A 26,960-nucleotide genomic window follows, 5' to 3' on the forward strand; every position below is an offset into this window, starting at 1 on the left:
TCCACTGCGTCACATGGCTAAAAAATGCAAATTCAAATGCAGTACATTGAAAAATCTGACAAACAGCTGTGTGACATACAGAGTTTGAATGTTAACATTCACTTAATAGCTCTCAGCTATCATGAAAACACACGCATGCAATCATATTGCCTCAGAGCACAACAGTGACTCCTGCTCGGCAAAATGAGATTCCGAGACCACCTCTCTGCTGTTGATTCTTCTAAATTCATAGATCTCCCATGAACAGCCCAGGAATATCCTTCTTCCTCTTCATATTTTCATTCTTCTTCTACTTCTTCTTTTTCAGTCTTCGGGTCCTTTTGAGGTGGTTTTTAAACTTGTCAAGAGGATCTGTGGGACTGAACGCTCTGAGCAAGCATGTGACTCCTTGGGGCTTGTTGTATCAAATTACTGAGGGAGAAGACAGCAAGAGCTGAAGAACGATAATTAATGCCTCAGAAATGCTCTCTGAGAATGTTGGCCTATGCGTATTTCACTGTGTGTGTGTGTGTGTGTGTGTGTGTGTGTGTGAGAGAGTGACAGAGAGAGAGGACAGTATTGGGAAGCTACAGGCTTCACTACCAAGTGAAGTTCACTGAGGTGGTGCAAAAGGCAGATCTTCTGCTCAGCCAGGGTGCTGTGTCAAAGATGGATCCAAGAAGTGTCTGTCATGATTTGTCACCGGAGTCTCACAACACTGTCAGACCACCGTGCTCCTTACTTGGACAGCTTGAATGCATGCATTGAATGTATGTGTCTGGAAAAAGGTAGTTATCTTGTCCTAGTTTTCAGAATTTCTCTTTCTATCTCTCTCTCTCTCTCTCACTCTCACACACACACACACACACACACACACACACACACACACACACACACACACACACTCTCTCTTTCTCTCTCTCGGACAGCATCTCCAGGATGCATCTGTATGGGTCCCTGCAGGTTGCTGGAGGGCTGTTAGGAGGTTGTGTCAATTGCGACATGTTTATGTGCATGGCACCAACTAGATTTGTGTCAACAAAACAAATCATTAGAAATTGGAAGGACATGGTCTTGGTCGTGTCTGTACGCCAGCTATGCTAATACAATGTAGACCCCGTGGCCTCTAGTACATGAGGAAACTGTGACACAAAATTAATATTTATCATAGGAAAAACAAAGTAATGTATTCAATGCTGACACTGTGCCAATGACAGACATATGCCTCTTCACAATAAATAATATAGCCAAGACCCATACCCATACCCAGGAGTAACATATTAAATATGTATGGTATGTACAATCATGTAACGTGACTTTTAGGATACTAGATATTGCATTCAATTATTATCTCAGATATTGTGTGAGAGACACTAGCATCTGCTGATTCAGAGAGAGTTCCTTTTTGTATACTCGATTGTCACTCATCCATCTGGGCCAGATATGTTTCGCAGAGGCAAGTTGACGGAAGCACATTTGGGAATTCTCACATCGCCATGGCAGCAGCATGTCCGAACCCTTCAGTGTTCTCCAAGCTCCGACTCCCATAGCTATCCCCATGACGATCACTAATCCGTCCAAGATGCGGACGCCTACAGCTCACCTTATCAGGCACCCCCTGAGTGTCACTGACAGATCAGCTGGAGCACGGACCCGCTCCATGATGAGGGATTAACGTGACATATGGGACAGCACACAAAAGCACTTAGTCATCACACAATTACACAGTGATCCCGCACATCAGGCGAATAATGACAGTGGCTAATGAAGCATGACCGCAAAGAGGGATTTCAATTTCCATCCGACAATGGAGCTTCCAGCAAGTGATTTAATCTGGAGGTATAACGCTTGAAAAGATGGCAATGTTTTAGTACCTGTAACACTTGGATGTCTGTGTGTTGTACATGATAATGCATTGTACATGATGTGGGGTAGGAGCCAGGAATACACCATGAAGAAGTCTGCTCAGTGGATACGAAATAGAATGAGAAAAAGTCGATGTCCCTCAAAGATCTGTTTTTTTCTTGCAGGATCAAAGTCAAAGTCAAAGTAGCTTTATTGTCAACTACTTCACATGTGAACATACAAAGCAGTCGAAAGAACGTTTCCCACTCTCCCCACAGTGAAACATATAAAGTGGCACAGGCACAACAGATAAACATTTCTTAGAGCTAAGTAGTATACAGTATACAGACAAGACATTACATAACTTAACATAACATATCACTATTGCATTGCTGTATGGTCCGAGGTGGCCAAAAAAATGGTCGGTTATGATCGACTATGATGAGTGCATTGCCTTACAACCTAGGCTATAGTTTCACAGATTGTCTAAATATTATGTTGCCAATTAATGTATTTTTTCCAGGTGAAGGATTCAGGCTTCTGACCCACAATCCTCTATTAATTGCAGTTGAACAATATTTGGAACCCCAACATACCTCAATTGTTGTGGGAATAGGATTGGAACAAAGAAATATGATGGTTCATCTTCCCTTTAAGCTCAATCTTCAAAATAATTGTTGTTGACATTTGAGCTCAACAGCCAATTTAATGACATCCATTCCTTTTGTCCTGTTATAACATGGTTTGTTGATGGCTCGGCCCAAGCCACTATGTATGTTTTCCACATACAGACCTGGGACTGTGTCTGAACACCGGAGTGTACTGAACGGAAAGCTAGGCAGCAGTGAAGCGAAATTTGCTCAGTTTGACAAAAAGTGTATTGGACTAAAATCGTGGACTGTACCTTTAAATCTTATTTTGATGTGGGAGTGCAAGTTGGTAGGGCTGAATTACATTCTTGTTTTAAGTAGAACTTCTCTGGGTTCTTTTTCAGGAAATCAATACAAAGAACCCAGAGAGCACAGCTTTTTTCGCACAATTTTCTCACAATTACTTCAGCTGCTCGAGCACGCCATGCTGTTTGCCCAGTGTGTAATCCTGTTCCTCCACAGGATTCAGAAGACGGCAGTGCAAATGCACTTCGGCCGGATGTTTACAATTCAGGCAGCTTTCTTTTCACTGCACAAGTTGTTGTCACTCTGCAATTCGGATTTATGTTCCTTCTCTCTATAGTCTTTATTTGATGCATTTTATGCAGTTTGGAAGAGTGTGTCTTGTGGATTTAAAGGTAGTGTGCCAGCACTATGCTCACTGAATTGAGTTTGTTGCATACTAGTGCTAACATCTCTAAGCATGTGAAATGGGACACCACTCTGGAAAAATTGGATTAGCCAACTCTTTGAGCTGATAAACGATTATCGCTTGACTAAGACTTATTTCCTCATTTTTATTTATTAACCCTGTTGTAAGTCCCTACTAGTACAATACACATTTAGCTGATGTTATGTGGTAGGGTTAGTTAGTTCCTCAATTTGTAACAAAGTAGGGCCTATAGATATACTCAAAAAACATGTTGCAAATCTTCACTTGTGATATTGTGGGCTTCAGACACAACCTTTGTGGAGTTCATGCCATTGCTGAATTATGCCGCTTCATGGAAAAAAAGGCTGACACCTTTAATGAATGAATACTTTGATATAAATGAAAATGGACAGCCTGCCTCGGGTCAGAGGGACACTTGACTCAAATGAATTGCGCCGGTCAGGGAACCAGCCTTGCTCTCTTTGCACCTCCCGACCACTGGATGTCACTACTACACATGTCGTAGAACATTTTGGATAGCTGTAAAACACACGAAGAAAGAGCAGATTCAACAACAGTGCGGCAGGTAGCACCAAGCATTGGTATGTTTGCTTTAAATATTCCTTAATGTTTAAATATATTTAGCATATAGGGTAAGTTTATACGTGGAACTGTTCCAGTGAATGCTCAAATGTTGAAATCAGCGACCCGGTGTTTGCAGAAAGAGCCCCTGTAGCTTCAATAGCTAAGGGGGGCGTTTCAATGGATCCATTTTTGACAGACTTGCCAGCTTGCTAACTTGATCACGTTTGCCACTTGGCAGCTAGCTTGCTAATACTGCCGTAAATCATGTAGCATCGGCTAGTTGTTGACGTCTGCGTGTTGTCTTATTCAGTAAATTAGACTTTTCGAATGACACTTGAGCATCCAGATGTTGAGCATCCTGCATTGTGCATCATCATTTGTCTGTCTCCTGTCTCGATTCTCCAGAGTCTGACCCAGAAACTAGAAAATGCCTGACGAGCGCGCTTTGAAGAACCCATACAAAGATTACGATGGCACCCAAACCTTGTTTGACGCTCAAGGAAACGTAAGTACCGTAACGTCATTGTTCTCCTACAGGAGCAACAAAGTGACTGCAAATTTGCCAACATCTGATCTGTCAACGTGCTTGTGACAAAGTGTAAGCATCTTCAGAAAATGCAGGATAGTTCATCAACATTTCTTCCTTTTCCTGTAAGAGCCCTTCATCCTCATCCAGGCCATATGTCATCCACTCAACTATTCAAAAGAGTTCAGACATACCATTCTGGCACACACTGTGCTGTGTAACTTAAAATGTTTGTGGTTTCTTCTTGACCCTTTTCATCTCTTCAGCTGACTGCATCCTTTGCTGGCCGGATCACCCATAAGATCAATGACCTTCTGACGGCCATGGAGAAGGGCCTGAAGTCGGCAGACCCCAGGGACTGCACAGGCTACACAGGATGGGCCGGTAAGGCCTGCTCTCTCACAGTTCCTTTTTTCAAGTCTTTCAACTCTGTGCCTGTTACTGACTATGCTAAATTCAATTCAACTACTGTATGTTGTAAAATACCAGCTGTTTTATCATTGTGATGTGAAGAGTTGTTGATGAACTTGAACTATTCATACTATGACATAATGTAGTATACATTTCAATATTTTCATAAACCATGTATGATGTAGGCCTGGGTACTAGGAAACATACAATTGTACATACAATTCTGACAGTGCAAACATTTACAAATAATCAGTCAAATAGTTTGATCAACTACTTTGTTAATACAATGTGTTTTTAACTTTGTCTGTTTAATAATTACTTTTCAGATATGTCCTTATTGATTTTTTTTTTACTCTACCTACTTGACAATTAACGGTAGGGTAGGCAATGCTGGAGAAACCAACAAGAGTAATTTGCCAGGAAAATAACAATTCACCCAAAAACAAAACAAACCAGATAATTACCTGTCCAACAGAAATACAGCAACCATGGCATCACTTTTCCAGGCCCTTCAACTACCTCAACTGTCGCCATTCGCTAACTCCTTACTTGTTCGGGCTGCGTTGTGTTGAAGGGCTAGGTTATAAATTGTTATGCTAACTGTCGCACCACCAACTACAAACCAACAACTGCCTAGCTTTCTGTGCCTGCAGTGGGTGCTTTTACTGAACTTTCAAGCTGGGCTTCTGGACCCTTTCGTCTTTATCTCCTGTGCTGCCCACAGACTTCTGTGGCTGAGTGGTCGGTTGACTGTCAACCAGACTGAGAGGAGGAGGCATGTTGGGTGGCTGTGCCTGTGCAACTCCCATAACCCTCATATTGGGCTGTCCTTCTAAGTTTGTGTCACAGAGTTTGTGTTTGTTCACCATGGAGGCCTTTTCGGCACACAGCCCTTGAATTCTTTGCGGTTCTCCTCCACCATTGGCTCTCTCAGCATACTCCACCGGAGACGCTGGCCTATATGCATGAAGGCTCTGGTCGCACTTTCGTCATCCAGCACAAGTAAAATGGTATCCCTACACTGAAATACAAACACAGCCGGCTTGACCTCTTGCTTTATCCAACCTCTTTTTGGTTGAGCCTTTTCTACTTCTGTAGAAAGTTTTTTTTTCTTTTTAATTATCAGAGCATTTTTATTTACTCATGGCTGTCAGGATGTTTCAAGAAATATAACAAACAATACTCCTAAAATAAGTTGCCCACCCTATCTTAAATATCTCTCTTTTGTCCTAAGTGTTTACTAACTTATAAAATACAGTATACAGCTTCTTAATATGTGGTATGTAATAACACTCAACACTTTCTGCTCTCTCCTCCCACACGCGCACACGCGCACACACACACACACACACACACACACACACACACACACACACACACACACACACACACACACACACACACACACACACACAGGCATCGCGCTGCTCTATCTGCACCTGCATGGCGTATTCGGCGAGCCCTCCTACCTGCAGAAGGCGCTGGACTATGTGAGCCGCAGTCTAAGCCTGACGGGCCGCTGGATCACCTTCCTGTGCGGCGACGCCGGGCCGCTCGCCATCGCTGCTGTGGTCTACCACCGCCTGCAGAGGAACCAGGAGGCGGACGAGTGTGTCAACAGGTGATTCACATCTCTGCCTCCCTACCGCTTAGGGAGTCATTGATCCCAGTTGATATTGTGGTCATTTGGCCATTCAATTTCTATAGGGGATTCATCATCTGTATGATTCATTTCATGCAAGTCTCAAACACTGAATTGACCTCATCTATTTTAACACCTAGCGGATTTCCCAGGTGCTTCATCAGATTAATTATCGCCTGGCAATAACGCGATAAAGCAGGCCCCTGGAAGAACGGTAGAAATCTGATTTGTGAGTCCTACGCAATAGATAATGTGAAACTAGTCAGTTGTACCTTGCAAAACAAGGTCATTAGGTCCCTGAAGAAAAGTGTGTCCTTGTCACTGAGTTTAGCCAATGGCCTCAAAGAGAAGAAATTGGTTTTCAGTGTGTGTGTGTGCCTGTGCATGTATGTGCATTTATGTGTGTGTGTGCCTTTGCATGTATGTGCATTTGTGTGTGTGTGTGTGTGTGTGTGTGTGTGTGTGTGTGTGTGTGTGTGTGTGTGTGTGCATGTGTTTGTGTGCAGGTTGCTGCAGCTGCACCAAAGCGTGGTAAAAGGAGTGGGGAACTTGCCTGATGAGCTGCTGTATGGCCGTGTGGGGTACCTGTATTCCCTGGTCTTCATCAACCAGCAGTTGGGCCAGGAGAAGATTCCCATGCAGTACATCCAACAGGTGAGCCTAGGAGATACGAATCAACCATTCTGGTTGCCTACTAGGCAGGCTTACTTTGCAGTGCTGTTTTGTGCCGGTTAGCATTGTCCTCTTGTTTACCCTTCTGTTGTTAGATAAAAGATAACCAAGATGGGCCATGACTTTGTAATTCAACAAATACTCTCAGTTCTCAATTCAAATCACAAGTCCAGGCAGACAGCGTACATGAAAACAATGTTGTAGAGGAAGACGAGAAAAATGAAAGTGAACCCTCTTCCTCCTGACTGACTCTGTTTGTTTGTGTGTTGGTTTGTGTGATATGTCTTTGGATCAGATCTGCGACGCGGTACTGGCCTCAGGCGAGAGCTTGGCCAAGCGCAACCGCACACAGGAGCAAAGTCCACTCATGTACGAGTGGTACCAGGAACAGTACGTCGGTGCCGCCCATGGCCTGGCCGGTATCTACTACTTCCTCATGCAGGTACAATTTGATTGGCTCAGCAGAGTGGCCGTCTCCTGATTTGCGCAGTACTTCATTGGCTCCACAACAGCTTCACTATATAATTAAAACAAGTCATACAGTAGCTGTCTGTGGATGAGAACAATGGCTCACTTGCCACTGACAACAAAAGCTGAATTTAACAGGCCAAAGGAGACACTGTCAACTTAGTGGTTTCTTAGCTGCAAAGGCTGCATGCTAAGTTAATGAGTCAATGAAGAGTTCTACTTTTCATCCCTCATGTCATCAAATCTAATCGAACGTTATCCGCTCCCAAATATGCAGTTTCTTATGCACCAAGGGCAAAAACAAAGATAGAAAGAGTAGCCCAACCAAAAACATTAAAGACAAGCCCCAAAATGTGGAAGAGTCCTTCAAATTCGTGAGCAGAGGACCAGCTGCCTGTGTGAGTTGCGTGTCGTACCCTCTTTGCGTGTGAAAGTGCCCTTTAACGAGGTGCTGAACTTCTAGCTGTTCCCGGTGGGCAGGGTGTAGGACCTTTCATGACAGCTCACCGCGTGGTAAACAGTCTGAGTCACAGACCTGTAAAGTACTTTGGGGGCTTTTAGTAGAGCAGGAGAAGCACTCACAGGGAAAAAAAGCAGCAGTGAATCATAGAAGTGAATGGGATGCCTGAGCAAAAAAAGAACTCATTTAGGACACATGAGCACTCAAAAGGGGGAAAGGTAGTAATTTTCAGTTGCCACCTCTGGATCTAAAACATGACTTTTTTTTCGACGACAGCTTCAGAGCATGGGCATCCTATTGCTTATGGCCTTTTAAAGTCCTCTTGAGGTGCTCTTGAAGGCGCTTCTACATAGCTCTGAAGAATGTCAAAAACATTTTCCCATCGACTACACTCACCTTCCAACTCTTAACCCACTCCACAAACAAATGCACTGTGACAGCAACACCAATAAGTGTCTGTTTGGTTTGTGTGTGTGTGTGTGTGTGTGTGTGTGTGTGTGTGTGTGTGTGTGTGTGTGTGTGTGTGTGTGTGTGTGTGTGTGTGTGTGTGTGTGTGTGTGTGTGTGTGTGAACACTGCAGCCGGGCTTTGTGGTGGGCCAGGAGAGACTGACGACGCTGGTCAAGCCCAGCGTGGACTTTGTGTGCCAGCTGAAGTTCCCGTCGGGCAACTACCCGCCGTGCGTGGGGGACGAGCGTGACCTGCTGGTGCACTGGTGCCACGGCTCCCCGGGGGTCATGTACATGCTGCTACAGGCCTACAAGGTGAGTGGAGAAATCTTATTTATTTTTATTTCATTTTTGAAAAAAAGATTGCAAGGTTGGGGTCGTGCAGCCTGTGATTTGCATGCCATACTAAGGTGTGTCCTGTGGTTTGGATTAGATTGCAGCTGTTTTCTTAGAATAAGACATTTTATATATTATGTATTAAGAAATCAACAACAAACCTAACAATGAAACAGAATAATGAAAAGATAACACACATTTGGCACGAGACATATTTACGTGGGCATTATCATTCGCGTTCATTTCTTTCATTTGTGGTTCGGCATACAAGTTGAGGGTGACCTACGGTGTCTTGATTTGCAGTTAAAATGTAATACTGACCTCAGTCAGTTATAAGCCATTCTTTCTCAACCATGGACCCTAAAACTACGAGTGTTGTACGTACCATGTAACGTCCCACCTGGTTGTTGACTAGCTGAACACAGTCTGGCCTTGATGACGTGAAGAGCTGGATATAGTTGGAGCAGGGTGAGGACACACGTGTGCACTACCGCTCAAGAGTTTGGTATCGTTTCTCACATATCCAGTGGTGGCTATGACTGCTTCAAGTACCAATGCTATTTTGGAGGCAGTGTGTGTCATTTTGAAGAGTTAGGTTTTTGAAAAAACAGGGGGAACAGTACAACAGGATGCGTTGAATTCTGCTTTTATAAAGTAACAGCAACAGAGCTCTGAGTTAATGTTCAACTTTGCTGAGAGTGTTTGTGTATGTCGGTGATGTGTTCATCACAACTAAGCTATTGTCTATGCTGACCTGTTCAACTGACTATCCATGCATGGAGGTCTGGTTCAGTCCATGGTGGGATGTGTTTGATTTGTGAATAACCAGCTCCTTTGTACTTTGTTTTTTTACATTCAGTTGGAGATTATTGTTAGAGTACCACCGTGAGAAGTGTGAAATTGAGTGTGTATGTGCTGCAACATAGTTATTGTTGTTGAGTCCCAGTATGGCAGTGTCATCAACGTATTTGTATTACTAGAAGAATCAACAGGTTTGGTCTACCAAACTTCCATAAGCTGTTGCAGGCTTATAGAACAGTTAGAAAAAAAAAACTTAGCAAGCTCAAACTCTGGGTCTTTGTCCTTCGAAAGGGCAGATACAGTAGCTTGCAAAAGTATTTAACTCCACGGAAAATCATCACCAATTTCACAGTTATAATAAAAAGATCCTTACACTGAATTTCACAATCTGTATTTGTATTGTTAACATGTATGCCGTAGTTTATTTTCAAAGGCAAAATAAGTCATTTGTCTGCTAATGTTAAAATAGATATATTAAAAACCTATACTACCATCATTGTCCACACATCACCCCAAAAAAATCTAAAAAGTTCAGTGGCTAAAATCGGACTCTATTGGAGGGTGGCAAAAAAACGATCCACATTAAAGCATGTTTGGAGACATGGGGAAAGGTTTTTATGAACAGATGCGACCAAAATAAAGCTTTTTTGGCCAATCCTCAAAGCACTATATATGCGGCATAAATCTAACACTGCCAATGCCTCAAGAAACACCATTCCAATCATGAGATATGGCAGTGCTGGCACCATGCTGTGGGGATATTTCTCGACGGCAGGAACTTTTTATAATTGAAGGGAGGATGAATTGAAAACCTGTTGCCGTCTGTTGTAAAGCCTTGGGAGAGGTATTACCTACCAGTAGGACAATTGCCCAAGGCACAAGGCTAAAGCAACACTGGAGTGACTCAAAAACAGTTAAGTGAACATTCTAGAATGGCTCAGTCAAAGCCCTGGTCAAAATCCCACTGAGAATCTGTGGCACTACAGACCAGAATTGCAGCCATCAGCCAGATGTTCAACATCAATTATATTATGAAGAATGGGGTAGAACACAGCAGAACAATGTGCAAAGCCGGTACTGTCTCACTTAAGTCTGACTTGAGGCTATTATTGTAGCAAAGGACTTCAGGACCAAGTATTAATGTGTAGGGGAAAAATATGTGTATCTTTATCTAAAAGTATCTTTTGTAAAACAGAAAATGGTGATGACCTTCAGTTGAATGCTTTTGCAAGCCACAGTATATACTGGTCCTCAAAACCATACTCAACCAATCAAAGTCTGATTGTAGGTGGTGAACAGCCGGTCATGCACTTCACCAGCCTTTATTGCCTTTTTATCATTACGTTTAATTCCCAGTGTCAAAGTGAGACAAAGACAAATCACTAGGAAATGGGTGAAAGAAAAGACATTTAATTCATATTTACCCAATTATTTCTACTCCCAGCTCTATCAATGGGTAATGGTTTAAAAAAAACCTCTCATTTAAATTGTTCCATCTGGACTGAAATGGTTACTTCTGTCAGAATGAATTATACATTTGTGGGGAGCTACTTCGGGAACTCATAGAGAAAGTAAGGCCATCGTTGGAAATCGTATAGGTTACAGATTTAAACATTAAACAATCTTGCACCCTAGCAAGATTTGAGCTAACTGAAATTCTGAGATCATGTCAGATCATTAACATTGAAATCTTCAGTCAGTAAAGTAGGTATGGAGAACAGAACAATCCTAGCAAAACTGATGATTTGTCTAACTTCTTATCCAGTGGGTGAACGACCCAGCACCAGCTGCCAGTGTCTGCTACCATTTCTCATTCCAGCTCAACACCGTATCTCTTTGGAACAAGTTCCCCATGTTGTGTCACAAATCTTTGTTCTTCACATGCTTGGCTGAACTCCTCTTATGAGGTTGTCAGTAAGCAGAACTGATTCAGGGGCCACTCAGCTGATGAAGAGCACATAAAGGCCTTTAGCACATAAATGGTGCCATCTAGCAACAGGGCTGTGAATTTGAGGTAAAAAGGCACTCCATCTGCGGCCTTAATTTAGTGGTCTTGTCTCCAATGAGTATTTTATACCCACTTTGATAGAGCCATTTGGTTGAAATGGACTGCAATCGATTTGACCCTCCCCTTCCCTAGCTGCGCTGTGCTTGGAGCGTTGAGGTTTCCATCCATCTTTTGAATGCAAATTTTGACCATTCGAATAGGAATTCCTGAGTTGAAATGCTTGAAATTCACGAAAAATGTTCTAAATTGATAAAAAAAAAATATTCTCTGGAAGAGGGTGAGTTAACTCCTAAAAAGTGACTAAAGTTGATGAAATCGAGTTTAATCGCATTCGATGCAATTTTATTTTGTGTTTTCCGGGGAATTTAGGCTGACATTCTAAGGTTTTGAACCCACAGCTGTTCACAACTTCTCTCTTGATTAGTGTGATTTAGGATTTTTGTCAAGTATTTTGAGAGCCTGTTTGTAAAAAGACTTGACTGGTTTAAGGGTAGTGGAGTTGGCTGTAGACCAGGTGGGTAAGCAGTAGTTAATGTGAGATAAAATCAGCGAGAACATGTACATTTTAGCAGCCTCTGTGGACATGTGATTTCTAAGATGCCTAAAGCTGGCCAAGGTGAATTTAAAATGTTTGCATTTTTTTTTAACATGTTTTTTAAAAATAAGTTGATTATAAATCAAGATACCAAGGTATTTGTATTCCTTCACAATCTTGAATCTATTTCGACCTCACTCAGACCGTCACCACGGTCTACACCATGAATGATACCTCTTCTCGTTACCTATCTCGAGACCATAATACCAAAAGGGTCATGTGAGTGACCGGGGCTGACCCCGCAGCATAAAGCACGTCCGGGGACACGCCCCCTTTCTCTTGCCTTTCTCGCCTCATCTCGGACCGGTAAGTGTGTTAAGGAAATTTCCCTTGGCTGTTTGGACTCCACGATAGATCAATCCGTTCCTTCGCGGCAGGCGCCTAGTGTCCCTGTGGATTGTGTGGTAAGTCCGTATCTTATTGTATTGTCAGAGTTGGGCAGTGGGAATTGTTTGTTGACTTCCCTCGTGCGGTAAGTAGTGTATTCGTGCACAGTAAAACTTTGTTTGCTAGGCCGTAGTTGTGCTCAACACTTCTTAAGAGCCTGCGTTTTTCGTTTGTTTAAGCGGTGCGTTCGCGCACAGTAAGCCTTGCTGTTTGCTAGCGTATTATCGTGCCCACTCGGTGAGCCTGTTTCTTTGTTAATTAGGCAGTGCGTTCGCGCACAGTAAGCCTTGCTGTTTGCTAGCGTATTATCGTGCCCACTCGGTGAGCCTGTTTCTTTGTTAATTAAGCAGTGCGTTCGCGCACAGTAAACCTTGCTGTTTGCTAACGTATTATCGTGCCCACTCGGTGAGCCTGTTTCTTTTGTTTGATTAAGCAGTGCGTCCGCGCATGGTCAGCCTTCACTGTCGCCAGTCTACTGCTGGGTAAAGAAGCTTTATTTTTCATTTTAAGCTGATTTTGTTTATATGTAGTAGTCTCTGGGAGACGGTAGTTGCTTTCTTCTAACTGAGCAGTGTGTCCGCACACAGCTAGATTGTATTGTTTTTCCAGCAGTTAGCCATTCTCCTGTCAGTCAGTTGCGGTAAGTATACAGGTTGTTAGTCTCAACAGGAATATTATTATTATTATTCACAGTAGGCCTTTTTTGTTGTCTTCATAGGCAGTGTGTTCTGTTCTCAGCCCTAAACAGTGCTTCACAAAGCAGTGCATCCGTGCACAGTTAGTCTTGTTTTCTACCCATTTGGGCGTGGTGTGTCGTGTCTAGGCTGTGTGTCCGCACACAATAAGTCCTCCTGTTTTGGTGGCCCAAACAGTGCGTCCGCGTGCAGTGGGTGTTTAGTGGGGTTCTGTTGCATTAGCAGGGTGTTCGCACTCGGTAAGTCTACCTACTTGCTTACCTTGATAAGGCACTTGCTTGCAGTGTGCTCTTAGCATAGCCTTGAGATGGCTTCCCATGCCTGCTGGTCCTGCTCGGCACCTATGGACCCTCGTGATGGCCATAGAGAATGCCCCATCTGCCTGGGGATAGCACATGTGACTGAGGATGTTGAGAACCCATGCGTGGCCGCTCTGGATCTCCCTTTGGACGAGCGGGCGCTGAGAGCAGAGAGGATAGGGCAGGCTAAAACCCCGAGAGCGTCTTCCCCATCTCCCTCAGTCAGAGGGGGCAGGAAGGGTACTAGAGCGCAAAAGAGGCGCACAAGCGCACGTTCTGCTGGGGGTGAACTGGCACGCAGCGCGGCTAAGTCTTCCAAGAGGCAACGCGTAAGTGACCCCGTAACCCAGGAGCAAGCCCATCTTGAGATCTTGGCTGCCATAAAGGGCCTCTCAGAGAGGCTGGGTAAGGTGGAAGCGCACGTTACCACAGGTAGTGGCTCCGTCGCTCTGTGTGAACCCTCTCACGAGGAGTTGCCCTGATATCAGGGTGAGAGTGCTGAGCAAGAGGACATTTTGTCTTTGTATGCACAGGAATCTCTGCTTGACACTAGTGTAGTGACTGAGCAGGAGAGGCACACGTCTTCGCTGGCGGGTGCGGGCTCTACTCATGAGAGCACAGGAGAGGGCGAGTTTTCAGCCACAGATGTCCTGTCAAGGGTCCTCTCTGCGGCAAGGGTTGTGGGTCTGAGTGCGCCGGTTGAAGCCCAGGCTCCAGCCCAGGGGGTCTGGGCTGGCATTTCCAAGTCCCAGCCTGTCATCTCTGTCCCGGCGGCGCCGGATTACTTGCAGATGCTTAAGAGGTCATGGAATAATCCAACGGCCCCACCGCAGTTTAACCCTGGGTGTCGCAGGTTGACTAAAGACCAGCTTGAGGTAGGCTCAGGCCTGACGGACATGCCACCAGTCGAGCGGGAGATAGCGGCCCTGACATCTCTTGGCCCAGCTCGGGTGACTGCTGACCCCAGGTGCCCAGTCAGGGAGTGCCATAAGACGGACACCCTTGTGTGCCGTTCCTACAATGCGACTGCACGGGCGGCACGCTCTGGTAATGCGCTGGCCATCTTGTTGGCAGCGATCAGGAAGACTGTTAATCCAGAGGATCAGGACACCATGTCGCTGGTGGATTCTGCGCTCATCACCCACTCCCAGCTCACCAGGGACATTGGCGCTGCCATGTCCTCAGCGGTGTTGGCACGCAGGCAGATCTGGCTGGCACAGACCTCCCTTCCAGAGAGTGTGAGGAAGGACCTGATCAAGATGGCAGTGATGCCAGGGAAAGTGTTCCATCCCGACTCTCAGGGTGTCTTCGACTCGGCTGAGCAGTCACGACAAACGAGAGAGTCAGTTCGTCTGACCTTTGGCAGGGCGGCCGCTACGTCATACCGGCACAGAGGCCCTTACCCTACACCTTTTCAGTCCCGTGCTAGCGGCACTGGCAGGGGACAGTTCGTGGAGCCTGCCGTCCCTAGGGGCGGAAGACCCCCACAGCGGCAGCCGGCACACCAGCGGCGTTTTTTCCCCAGGGCATCACCCCAGAAGCAGCAACCCACCAAGGCTGCAGGCTCTCGGGGTAGAGCCTCCTAGCGGTGTGAAGCCGCCTGCCTTAGCCGTTTCCCAGCTATGCCTGAGCAGCTGGGTAGAGAGCGTGTCAGACCAATGGGTGCTGGCTACAGTGGCGAACGGCTACAGGATTCAATTTCGGCGGCGCCCCCCTCCCTTCTCTGGGGTTCTGATGACCGTGGTCAAAGACCCAGTTCAGGCAGAAGTTTTAAATGGAGAGATTTTAACCCTTCTGGAGAAGGAAGCTGTCGAGAGGGTAAACTCCGACAGACAGCGCGCTGGGTTTTATTCCAAGTATTTTATAGTTCCGAAAAAGGACGGAGGTCTGCGCCCGATCCTAGACCTAAGGCGTCTAAACAGGTTCGTAAAAGCGCTGCCATTCAAAATGCTGACCACACAGCAAATTTTAATGTCCGTCGAAGACGGGGAGTGGTTCACGTCCCTCGACTTGAAGGACGCGTACTTTCACGTGCCGATTTGCCCACTCCACAGACCTTTCCTAAGGTTTGCTTTCCGTGGACAGGCTTACCAGTTCAGGGTTCTGCCCTTCGGCCTGTCTCTCTCGCCAAGAGTTTTTACAAGGGTGGTGGCAGCAGCCTTGTCCCCCCTCCAGGCATCAGGCGTGAAGATCCTGCCTTACTTGGACGATTGGTTAATCTGCGCCCCAGATCGCGCCCAAGTCCTGAAAGACACAGACAGTGTCATCCAGCATGTACAGAGCCTAGGGTTCAGGGTGAACCTGGAGAAAAGCAACCTCCGTCCCACACAGAACATAACGTTTGTGGGACTGCAACTAAACTCTGTCACAATGCGGGCCTCGCTAACCCCACAGAGGGTGTCCAAGCTCCTAGCGCTGGTGAGCCGGTTCCGTCTTGGCAGACGTCTGGAGCTGGTGGAGTATCAGAGGTTGCTGGGTACTATGTCGGCGGCAGCTGCAGTGGTCCCACTAGGCCTCCTCAGAGCTCGGCCGTTGCAGAGGTGGTTGAATGCGTTCAACCTTCATCCCCTGCGAGACCGGCGGGTGAAACTCAAGGTCACAAGGCCATTCAGGCACGCACTACGTCCTTGGAGAGACATGGCCCTCCTAGGTCATGGGGCCCCACTGGGGAACATCCCATCCCGCAGGGCGGTTGTGACGACAGACGCTTCCCAAACCGGTTGGGGTGCAGTTTGGGAAGGCAGGACAGTGCGGGGTACATGGGATTCCCGCTGGAGTGGCGAGCACATAAACGTGCTGGAGCTGAGGGCAGCCCATCTTGCCCTCATGGAACTTCTCCCCCTTATCCGGGGCAGACATGTCCTAGTGAGATCGGACAACTCCTCCACGGTGTACCACATAAATCACCAAGGGGGCACCAGGTCCCTGCGCAGCCTCCAGGTAGCCTGGAAACTTCTGGTGTGGGCCTTTGCCCGTCTGGCATCCCTGAGAGCAGTGTACATTCCGGGGGTGCAGAACCGAGCGGCAGACCTCCTGTCCAGGACTGGCCCTCTCCCGGGCGAGTGGAGACTGCACCCGAGTGTGGTAGCGCAACTGTGGTCTCAGTTCAGCAGAGCTCGGGTCGACCTGTTTGCGTCGTCAGAGACGACTCACTGCGACAGGTGGTTCTCCATGAGGGACCAATGGGCACCTCTGGGCCAGGATGCTCTGTCCCAAGACTGGCCGCTGTGCCAGCTTTATGCTTTCCCTCCTCTTCCCCTGATCCCCTATGTCCTCCACAAGGTCCTCACAGGCCATTACAAGGTCCTGCTGATAGCTCCCAAGTGGCCAGGGAGATGGTGGTTCCCCGCTCTCCTCCGTCTGGTTCAGGGGCAGCCATGGCCCCTTCCAGTCAGGGCAGACCTCCTGTCTCAGGCAGGTGGTCAGATCTGGCACCCCAATCCAGCACCTCTCCAGCTGTGGGCGTGGCCACTCCTCAGCCCCTCCCGCAGGGGCTAGGGGAGGCAGTTATGCACACCCTAAGGAGTGCCAGGGCTCCCTCTACGCAGGTTGGCTACAGCCAGAAGTGGGGCGCATTCTTGGACTGGTGTAACATCAAACAGGTAGACCCAGTGACGTGTTCCGTGCACAGCATTTTGGGCTTCCTTCAGTCACTTCTGGACTTGGGAAGAGCGTCCAGTACTGTTAAAGTTTATGCAGCAGCCATTTCTTCCGGTCACCAGCCGGTCGATGGACAGACGGTTGGGAAACATCCCCTGGTCTCTCAATTTATCAAGGGGGCACGCCGCCTGCGGCCAGGCAGGGCGTTGAGAGCTCCATCATGGGACCTGGCCACTGTGCTGCACTCACTGGCTCTGGCCCCCTACGAGCCACTAGACCAGGCTGACCTTAAGTTTCTTACACAAAAAACAGTGTTTCTCCTTGCGATTTGTTCCGCTAAGAGGGTCAGCGAGCTTCATGCTCTGTCCGTCAGTGAGCCGTGTCTTCGGTGGAAGGCCGACTTCACTGGGGTGTCACTGTGGCCGAACCCATCCTTTCTCCCTAAAGTCGTGAACTCGCAGACGGTGAATCAGGTGATTGAGGTCAGCTCTTTCCACCCAGAACCCGCCCTACCTGGGGAGAACTTGGGGAGTCTGTGCCCGATAAGGGCGCTAAGAACCTATGTGGCACGTACGCAGTCTCTGAGGCACACCCATTCACAGCTGTTTGTCTGTTATGGCGGCGCCAAACGGGGCAATCCTGTGTCCAAGCAGCGCCTGTCACACTGGGTGGTTGACACCATCGCACAGGCCTATGGCAGTCTAAGTCTGCCTGTTCCTGGTAACTTGGTGGCACACTCGACGAGAAGTATGGCCACCTCTTGGGCTGCTCTTAGAGGGGTTTCCGTAGCGGAAATCTGCGCAGCTGCCTCATGGAGTGCACCTTGCACTTTTGCGCGTTTTTATAGGGTCAATGTGGCAGCACCAGCTCCACTGAGCGAAGCGGTGCTTTCTGTGGCGAGGAGGTTGTAGAGGCGTAGTTCCTTGTCCCTCGCGACCTTGATGGTATGAGTCATCCATGGTGTAGACCGTGGTGACGGTCTGAGTGAGGTCGAAATAGATCGTAAGTTATGTCCATAACTATGGATCTATGAGACCGAACGATGACCGTCACCATCTCTTGTCGCTCGGGGCAGGCTGAGGCGTTCCAGGCAAGAGAAAGGGGGCGTGTCCCCGGACGTGCTTTATGCTGCGGGGTCAGCCCCGGTCACTCACATGACCCTTTTGGTATTATGGTCTCGAGATAGGTAACGAGAAGAGGTATCATTCATGGTGTAGACCGTGGTGACGGTCATCGTTCGGTCTCATAGATCCATAGTTATGGACATAACTTACGTTCTTTGATCAGAAAAAAAAACATCGGGTTCAGTGTGAGACTTGCTGGTTTTAGAAAAAAAACATAGCAACGGTTTTGGAAGTGTTAAGCTGAAGACAACATTTGTTTAACCAGTCAGACACATCAACCATGACCTTTGTAAGCCTAGCAGCGACCTCTATGTTATTCTTATTATTCCCCACCCAAAGATCACAGTGTCGTCTGCGTAGTACATCAGAACTTCACAGTCTTGGCATACGGATGGTAAATCGTTAATATAGACTGAAAAGAAGTGGACCCGGGATTGAACCTTGGGGAACACCTGTAGACCGATTTTTTTAAGTCGGATAATACATTGTTTATTTTAACACACTGAGTTCGAGTTGATAAGTATGATTCGAACCAGTTGGTTGCAGAAGAAGAAAAGTTAAACTGATCAAAGTTAGACTGAAGTATATTGTGGTTGACCGTGTCAAACTCTTTCCGGAGATCTAGAAATACTGCACCCACAACTCCTCCTCTATGCAAAAGGGACATGACCCTTTCAATAAAATAGACCGTTGCAGTCTCGGTGAGACCAATGGACATTTGCATCAAAGCCATTGCTGCCACCTGGTGGCTATCTCTGAAAACTGTTATTCATAATAGTGTGACTGTAAATTGATGCAGATGGTGGAAAGTGGAGTATGTAGTATTTCTTCTGTAGAAAAATAAAATTCTGCCAGATCTAATGATGATTATGTAATGAAAGGACTGTGTTTTCTCAGATTTCATGTGCAGTCAGTTTGTCTTGTTTTATTGTGCTTGGATGGTTTTGCGGTATGTGTGTGTGTGTGTGTGTGTGTTTGTGTACACTGTTGTTCAATAGTTTGGGGTCCCTTAGAAGTGTCCTTTTTTTCATGACAATATAGATTCAATTAGTTTGAAAAGGACATGTAGCTTAATTAATGGGAAAAACAGACATTGATATTTTAATTTAAATAATAATTGTGTCCTTTAAACTTTGATTTCCTCAAAGAATCCACCATTTGCAGCATTTACAGCCTTGCAGACCATTGGCATTCGAGTTGTCAGTTTGTTGAGGTTATCTGAAGAGATTTCACCCCATGCTTCCCCCCAAGTCGGATTGGTTTGATGGACACTTCTTACGTTCCATAAGGTCAAACCAGTGACTGCTGCCCACTCCATTATAGACAGAATACCAGCTGACTGTATCTTCCCTAAATAGTTCTTGCATGGTTTGTAGCTGTGCTTTGGGTCACTGTCCTGTTGTAGGAGGACACTGGCTCCACTGGCAAGTGCCGTCCACAGGGTATGAAATGGCGTTGCAAAATGGAGTGATAGCTTATCTTCTTTAAGTCAAGATCTCTTTTACCCCGTACAAATCTCCCACTTTACCCGCACCAAAGCAGCCCCAGACCATCTCGTTGCCTCCACCATGCTTGACAGATGGCGTCAAGCACTCCTCCAGCATATTCTCATTTGGTTAGAGTCTCACAAATGGTCTTCTTTGTGATCTGAACACCTCAACCTCAAATTCGTCTGTCCATAACTCCTTTTTTCCTAATCTTCCTCTGTCCAGTGTCTGTGTTCTTTTGCCCATATACATTTTTTGTTTTTAATGGACAGTCTTAAGATATAGCTTGGGTTTTTTTTGTAAAGCATCCCGGAGTGGCCTCTTCAGTGTTGATGTTGAGGCTGGTGTGGTGCAGGCAATATTTAATGAAGCTGCCTGTTGAGGACCTGTGAGGCATCTGTGTCTTAAACTAGAGGCTCTTATGTATTCATCCTCTGGCTCCGTTGTACACCGGGGCCTCCCGCTCCTCTTTCTAGTCTGGGTTGAGCCAGTTGGTGCTGCTCTGTGAAGGGAGGTGTACACCGCGTTGTTTCGGGACTTTCTGTTTCTTGGCAATTACTTGCATGAAATAGCCTTCTTTTCCCAGAGCAAGAATAGACTGACAAGCTCCAGAAGAACGTTGGTCACTTTGAGTCTGTAATCAAACCCACAGTTGATGATGCTTCAGACGCTCAACTAGTCTAAAGACGACCACTGTTATTGCCTCATAGCCAGCTTTTCAGCTGTGCCAACAAGTGGAAAAGGGCATTTTTAAGTGACCCTAAACATTTGACCGATGTTTGTTTGTTTGTGTGTGTGTGTGTGTGTGTGTGTGTGTGTGTGTGTGTGTGTGTTGTGTGTGTGTGCGCCAATTACCTCATCACAAACATGAAGGGAAAGTAGCAGGTTTTTTTGCAGTCGCTGCCAGTTTTTTTTTGTCTCAGTCAATCATCACCATCACTCTCTCCCTCTCTTTCTCTCTCTTCCTCTCTTTCTTCTGCAGGTGTTCGGGGTGAAGCAGTACCTGGAGGATGCCTCCCAGTGCGCCGAGGTGCTTTGGCAGCGTGGCCTGCTCAAGAAGGGCTACGGCCTGTGCCACGGCGCCGCCGGCAACGCCTACGGCTTCCTGGCACTCTTCAAGGTCACTCGCGAGGCGAAGCACCTCTACCGCGCCTGCATGGTAAGAGGGAAAGGGAGACCCACAGGGGAAAATGGCGGCAATTGTTTGTTCTACTTATGCGAAAGTGGTGAGTTGGATGGAGAACTATATTTTGAAGGTAACTGTGGGTAAACCCATGGCTCTCCTTTTTAGACTAACTAGCTCAGGTACCAGGTGAAGGTGCACTATGCAGGGCATTACTGTTTATTGGCGTATGCTTGCAGTCCTACCAAGGAATGCTTCCATCCTAGTCTCAAATGAATTGGGGAGGAGAGGGGTGGGGGGGGGGGGCTTTGTTGTTTTGTTGTTCCAGAAGGTGTTGGCCAGTATCCTAGACAGGTCCATGGTGATTGCTGAGAATCACATTGGCATTCTCGAGGGCACACACACACACACACACACACACACACACACACACACACACACACACATACACTGCTGTTCGCTGTGCAGCCAAGCGTTGCCTCCTGCAGCCTCTGGCAGACATCCAAGTGTAAATGGAAAATTATACTGCGATTTGAATTAGTCTGAATTGTCCGCTGAAATGCCCACATCTTTTTTCCATGGGCGATTGGTAGGCTGCTGTCACTGGCATCAGTGGAGGGGGCCAGCACAAGGCTGTGGGGGTCCTCTAAGTGGCCGGCCCCCTCGAGGCTAGTTTCATCAGGTGGAGAGTATTTATATCCGTCCCGAAAATAGGCACGCCTACCCTTCACTGGCCAAGGTTCCATACACATTCACACCAAGCTTTGTTTTTCACTGGGATTGTGTGTGTGCGTGTGCGTGTGCGTGTGTGTGTGTGTGTGTGCGTGTGCGAGTGCGCGTGCATGTGCGTGTGTGCGACTGTGTGTGGACCCTTGAATGCGATTGGTGGTTACAACACAACATTTATACTACAGTGTGTAGAGCTGTGGGTGATGCTCTTTTATTCATCCGGAATCCACATCCGGAAATGTACTTCAGCTGTGCGTTCGTTACTTACAAAGAATCTGACACCGTTGTTGATTGCTTTAGTGGAGAGGGACAATTCCCTCAAGGTTGTTGGAAAGTTGTCCGATGACTAATGTTGTCTGTCTCTTCTTGTAGTTCGCAGACTGGTGCATGAATTATGGCAAACATGGCTGCCGAACTCCAGACACTCCATTTTCTCTGTTTGAAGGTAACGCAGAGAGAAAATCCATGCCAATCCATTAACTTGATGATGCCTCATTATAATCTGCATTTTTTTTTTTTATATAAATGTGCCTCCCTTGCTAATTATGGGTAATTAAACTTTGGTGCCTCCTAATTAGTGTTTTTTTTATTGTTCATCACCCTAATTTTGATTTACTCAGGTCATAGATTAGTTTAGCACTTAGGCTACTGGCAGGAGTGTTTTGAAATTAGTGAGCAATTACACACAAGCTTGCAGCAAGGAGATTGTGGGCTACTGAGGACTAGGCCTTAATTGCCTGTATTACCCTGCTGACTTTAAGTCCTCTCAGCCCGCTGATCAGCATCTGTGTGAGAACTGAATGAAAAGAAAGGCATAACAAAGGAACTGTTCTCACGTCAGTTCAATGTTTACTTCTTCTACTTGAGGCCAGTGTGTTATCTTGAGAAGGTATGTTCTAGATCAGTGTGTTTATGTTATGGGGAGCTCCTTAAAGGTGCAGTCCAGGATTCTAGTCCGATATACTTTTTGTCAAATTCAGCGAATTGCTCGTGGCGCTCCTCTAGCTGTCTGTTCAGCTTGTGCGCCAAAAAAAAAAAGCTCTGGTGTCCTGGGGCCTCATTTATAAAAATGTTGCATAGAGAGCGTCCAAGATTTGATCTAAGATCTTTGCATGAAAAAGCATGCGAACGCCACTCTCCCAGAGGTGACATCTCTAAATAAAAAATGTCATGAAGTAGCTGAATGGTTTTAGTTTCTCCAACTTTAAAACGCCCCTTCATCAATCTATCTTTGGCCTAACTAAACTGTATCTAAAAAAAAAACTGCTTTTAAAATAATGTTTATTTGTAGTTAATCTGATTTTGACCAGATTCGCTTCTGTTTCAGTACCAACTGACATGTTCTAATGAGCCTAAGGGTTTTCCAATCAGCGCCTATTGGAAAGGGATCTCTATGCATCCATGCAATTGTCTTCTGATTGCAGTGTTGTGTAGAGCCAGAGTTATGTTTTGCAAGGTTGTATGTAGGTTTACTCTGGAAGTTAGTATGGGAATAATAATTGGTGGTGACCCACTCCCCTAAAAACCATCCTTGTTGTCCACACTAAAACCTAAGCCTGTGAGTATGTTCTGGGATGTTTCTGTCAGGTAGCTGCACTCTAAACAGTCTAGTGTATATATTTCACCGGTCATTCTTTATTCATTCTGCACGTCAGCGTTTAGGCTAACTGATCAGCCAGTCGCTATTGACTTCCTTATGAATGACCAGCAGTCTATACATTAGACTTTAGTTTGCCTCACAAAGCTTTTTCCTCATGCATTCTCAGTATATGATCCTACCCAGGCACAGCAATGGTCCCAAACGCAGGCCAGTCTTGCGTTCCACAACTCTCTGTGCTTAGAAAAACGCTTTTCCGGTTGTCTGTGGGTTATCTGGTGAGATGCAAGGCCATGGTTTCAGAGGATAACCCCTGTCATTTGGTGGTTTAGTGATGACAATATACGCTATAAGCGCATTTTAAAATCCCCTTCATGATTCGCACTTGGAAATATATTCATGAGCGCAAATGCTGCCATTCGTCTCTACTAGACCAGTAATTGGACATGTTATAGCCAATAATAGACTGACCAAAATGTTTTATACGTATAGGAATACAAAATATATATCAACTAAATACCAGTAAGGATTTGTTAATTACCCTGGAAAAACAAAAGCGTTTTTTGTATTATTATTATTATAAAATAAGTAGGCATATAGGGCTTTTATTTATCTTAATTATGTTCTTCTCATACTGCAAACCATGAAAACATTAAGCAGTGTGTATGTGTGCAGTCTTATGTACAACAACTTTAAGATGAGTTCTAGATCGGTGCCTGTTTGTTGGGGGGGGGGGGGGGGGCCAGAATGTGTGTAGTAATGTGTGTGGGCCCATATATACAGTACATCTTCAACGTTCTTCTGCCAATGAATATAGCAGTTACTAGCAACAGTGGGAGTACTGAGTACATTACAGCAGGTGTAGTGTAGCTTGTTCCAAGGCTTTTGCTACCAGTATGTTTAATGCTAAAGTTTTTTTTTTCCTTAACAGGCATGGCGGGCACCATCTACTTCCTGGCTGACCTGCTTCAGCCCATGAGGTCAAAGTTCCCAGCCTTTGAGATATAAAGGTATCCATGGCAACCTTTATGGAGTCCAAGGCTACTTCAACTACCATGTTCTGGAAGGCTCTTTCACGTCTCTCTCTCTCTCTTTCTGTTTGCACATGAGAACTCTCAAGTCATGATACACATTTATTGTCGTGGCAACATGCTTCGAATTTTTTTCTTATAAAAAAAAAAAAGTTGGCATGTAACACAGAGATGACAAAACAACTTCACATTACTACACACATTCTGGGCCCACACACGGTAAAAAGACGTGCAAGTCAGTGTGAACCCACAGAAGTCTCGTTATATATGTACAAGTCCTTGTATAATTTGGTTCGGTCCGGTCCTGAGCTCAAGCCTATTGCCCATACGTGTATGAATATTCATTGGGTCCAAAACTTCCAAGGAAGTGAGTTTAAGAGATCAGTGATCTGTAGGCAAATACTCTTTGCACTTGCCGTGTTGGTTTGCATGCTAAGAGCTTGTATGTGTCCGCCGGCATCATAGGTTTCACAGAATAGAAAATTGCTCTGAAATAAGAGTTGTCTTAAGGAAGTGTGTGTGTGTGTGTGTGTGTGTGTGTGTGTGTGTGCGTGTGTGTGTGTGTGTATGTGTGTGTGTGTGTTGGTCTGTGTGCGTGTGTGTTGATCTGTGTGCGTGTGGGTTGGTCTGTGTGCGTGTGTGTGTGTGTGGGTCTGTGTGCCTGTGTGTGTGCGTGTGTGTGTGTGCGTGGGGTAGGAGGGGTGGGGGTGTTGCAATGCTGTCTGCTTGCCATCAAGGAGTGACTGATCAAAGACATACAAGTCGTGCTGATAGGAATCAAATTCATGTATGGTACCTAGTTGTGTGCATCAAATGTGCTGCCCATTCATTTTTACATGTATGTTGCTTACAAGCAAAAAAAATGTTTCAGTGTCAGTATTGTATGTGGATATAGCCAGTGTGATTGAAAGGCACGTGTGCTTTATCATAAGGATATTGGGGGGTATTTTTCTTTTTTTTTTTTCTAAGTCCTTTAATCACTTAGCATGGCTATACATATATATTATTTTTTATTTGAATTTGTCATGCCTGCTATTTATGCAGGCAGTTTCTTTTTTATGGCATTAATATGGCTCTGTAAATAAGTACTAAACAGTGTAACTGCAAGCCTCTTCACTGAGCTAGTCCATGTAGATGTGACATTGCTTGATCTTTGTTTCTTACATCTCCATTAGCTCAATAATAAAATAATATTTTTACGTCTGTCCATCTGGTTTGCACTCTTTATGCACCGGTGAGCGTGTTTACCTGATCTCGTAGCAGCTGTAAACTATTTTGGCCAATTGAAAAAACACAAACATCTTGTATGGGTTCAAATCACCTTTACCAAGTCTATATGCTGTCACAAGCCAGATTTGGAAGACTGCATCTTTAAGTAAGATCAAGTTGTTAACTTGAGAAGGTATTTTATAGATAAGTATCTGTTTGGGTTGTGTGTGTGTGTGTGTGTGTGTGTGTGTGTGTGTGTGTGTGTGTGTGTGTGTGTGTGTGTGTGTGTGTGTGTGTGTGTGTGTGTGTGTGTGTGTGTGTGGGTTGGGGGGGGGGGGGGGGGGGGCTGTAAGGCGTCACTGATTTTGTGTAGCTTGTTCCTGTTTGCTACCAGTGTGGTTTATGCTGAAGTTGTTCTTTCTACGCAGGCACAAATCACAAATGACCTGAAGTCTATATGCTGTCACTGGACTTGCCACATAATGAACTGACCAATGCCCATATAACAGTTTTCCATGTATACATCATAATCCTAGAGTAAGCTGAGGTTTTTTTTTGTTCATTCTAGTGATAGGGTTAGGATTACTGATAGTTAGGGACCATAAACAATGTACTGCATTTGTTGGACTTTCACATTAACAAAACTGATTTAAAATAACATGTACCGCATTTAAATCTAAAATGTGAGAAACACTGTATACGCCGTGTGTTGAAAGTAAGGAGCTCTACCTTTTGGGTCAGTTCAAGTGACATAAGCTTGCAGTAGCATCGTTTTTCCACAAAGTGGCACTAAAGACTTATTTGTACTTAAGAGGCAGAGCTGGCACTTTGTATGAGATGTGATCCATACCTCTTATGACGGGCTGAGACTAGGAAGTCTCAGGAGTTTCTTGTGGGAATGTTTTGATGTCTGGTCCATTGTTCTACTTGCGTCCATCTGAGTGAACGAGATATGTCTGACATGAAATTTTATATCAAATTGATTTAAAGTAAATACCTATGAAGACTGCCCGTGAGATGTAACTCGTTTGATGAAAGAGTTGTCCAAGCCTGTACACTCCCATGTTTTACACAGTTCATGTAATTCTATAACAATCTTAAAAGTAATCGTTTGAGAGATATTGTTCCACTAGAAATATGCTGTATTCAGTGATGGCAATGCCAATTTGGAGACATTTTTAATGCTCACTTACTCCCTATATTTATCAAAGATGGCTGACTGAAGCTATGACACTTTAAATAAAATGTTATGACATCTCATTAAGAACCTGTGTCCTCTGAAATGTGTAGAAGTTCATTTTTTATTTGTAATACTTATTAAACGCCTTTTGTGACCTTCAGAAATTAAGTGTTTGTTGTGTTTTGATTAGGAAGAGGAGAACCAACTGCATATCTTTGTGTGTGTGTGCGTGTGTGTGTGTGTGTGTGTGTGTGTGTGTGTGTGTGTGTGTGCGTGCGAGCGCGCGTGCCTGCATACTTCTGTGTCAGGATAGGGGAAGGGGTTGATGTTGGGGTGGAGTGGAGTGACAGGCATATTGTCGATCCCTTGAGAAGCTAGCGAATTCGCTCAGAGAATACCTTTGGAGAAACGCGACACGGCC

The 26,960-nt window shown here is 45.5% G+C and overlaps 1 protein-coding gene across 2 annotated transcripts; it reads left to right on the forward strand.

The window, feature by feature from the left end:
• The first annotated feature begins 1,719 nt into the window (after positions 1-1,719).
• On the forward strand, positions 1,720-25,349 carry lancl1 (LanC antibiotic synthetase component C-like 1 (bacterial)). Of its 2 annotated transcripts, none has more exons than XM_080834191.1 (10): positions 1,720-1,818; positions 4,117-4,216; positions 4,504-4,621; positions 6,065-6,269; positions 6,797-6,944; positions 7,258-7,404; positions 8,471-8,653; positions 20,653-20,829; positions 21,895-21,967; positions 24,051-25,349. In XM_080834191.1, the coding sequence occupies exons 2-10, from the start codon at positions 4,139-4,141 to the stop codon at positions 24,125-24,127; spliced, it is 1,206 nt and encodes a 401-aa protein (XP_080690317.1). In that variant the 5' UTR covers positions 1,720-1,818; positions 4,117-4,138; the 3' UTR covers positions 24,128-25,349. The 2 variants fall into 2 exon arrangements, with proteins under 2 accessions (XP_080690317.1, XP_080690318.1); XM_080834192.1 differs by lacking the exon at positions 1,720-1,818 and adding an exon at positions 3,677-3,728.
• The last annotated feature ends 1,611 nt before the right edge of the window (positions 25,350-26,960 follow it).

The sequence above is a fragment of the Sprattus sprattus genome (genome assembly GCF_963457725.1).
Source record: "Sprattus sprattus genome assembly, chromosome: 3".
NCBI classification, from domain to species: domain Eukaryota; kingdom Metazoa; phylum Chordata; class Actinopteri; order Clupeiformes; family Clupeidae; genus Sprattus; species Sprattus sprattus.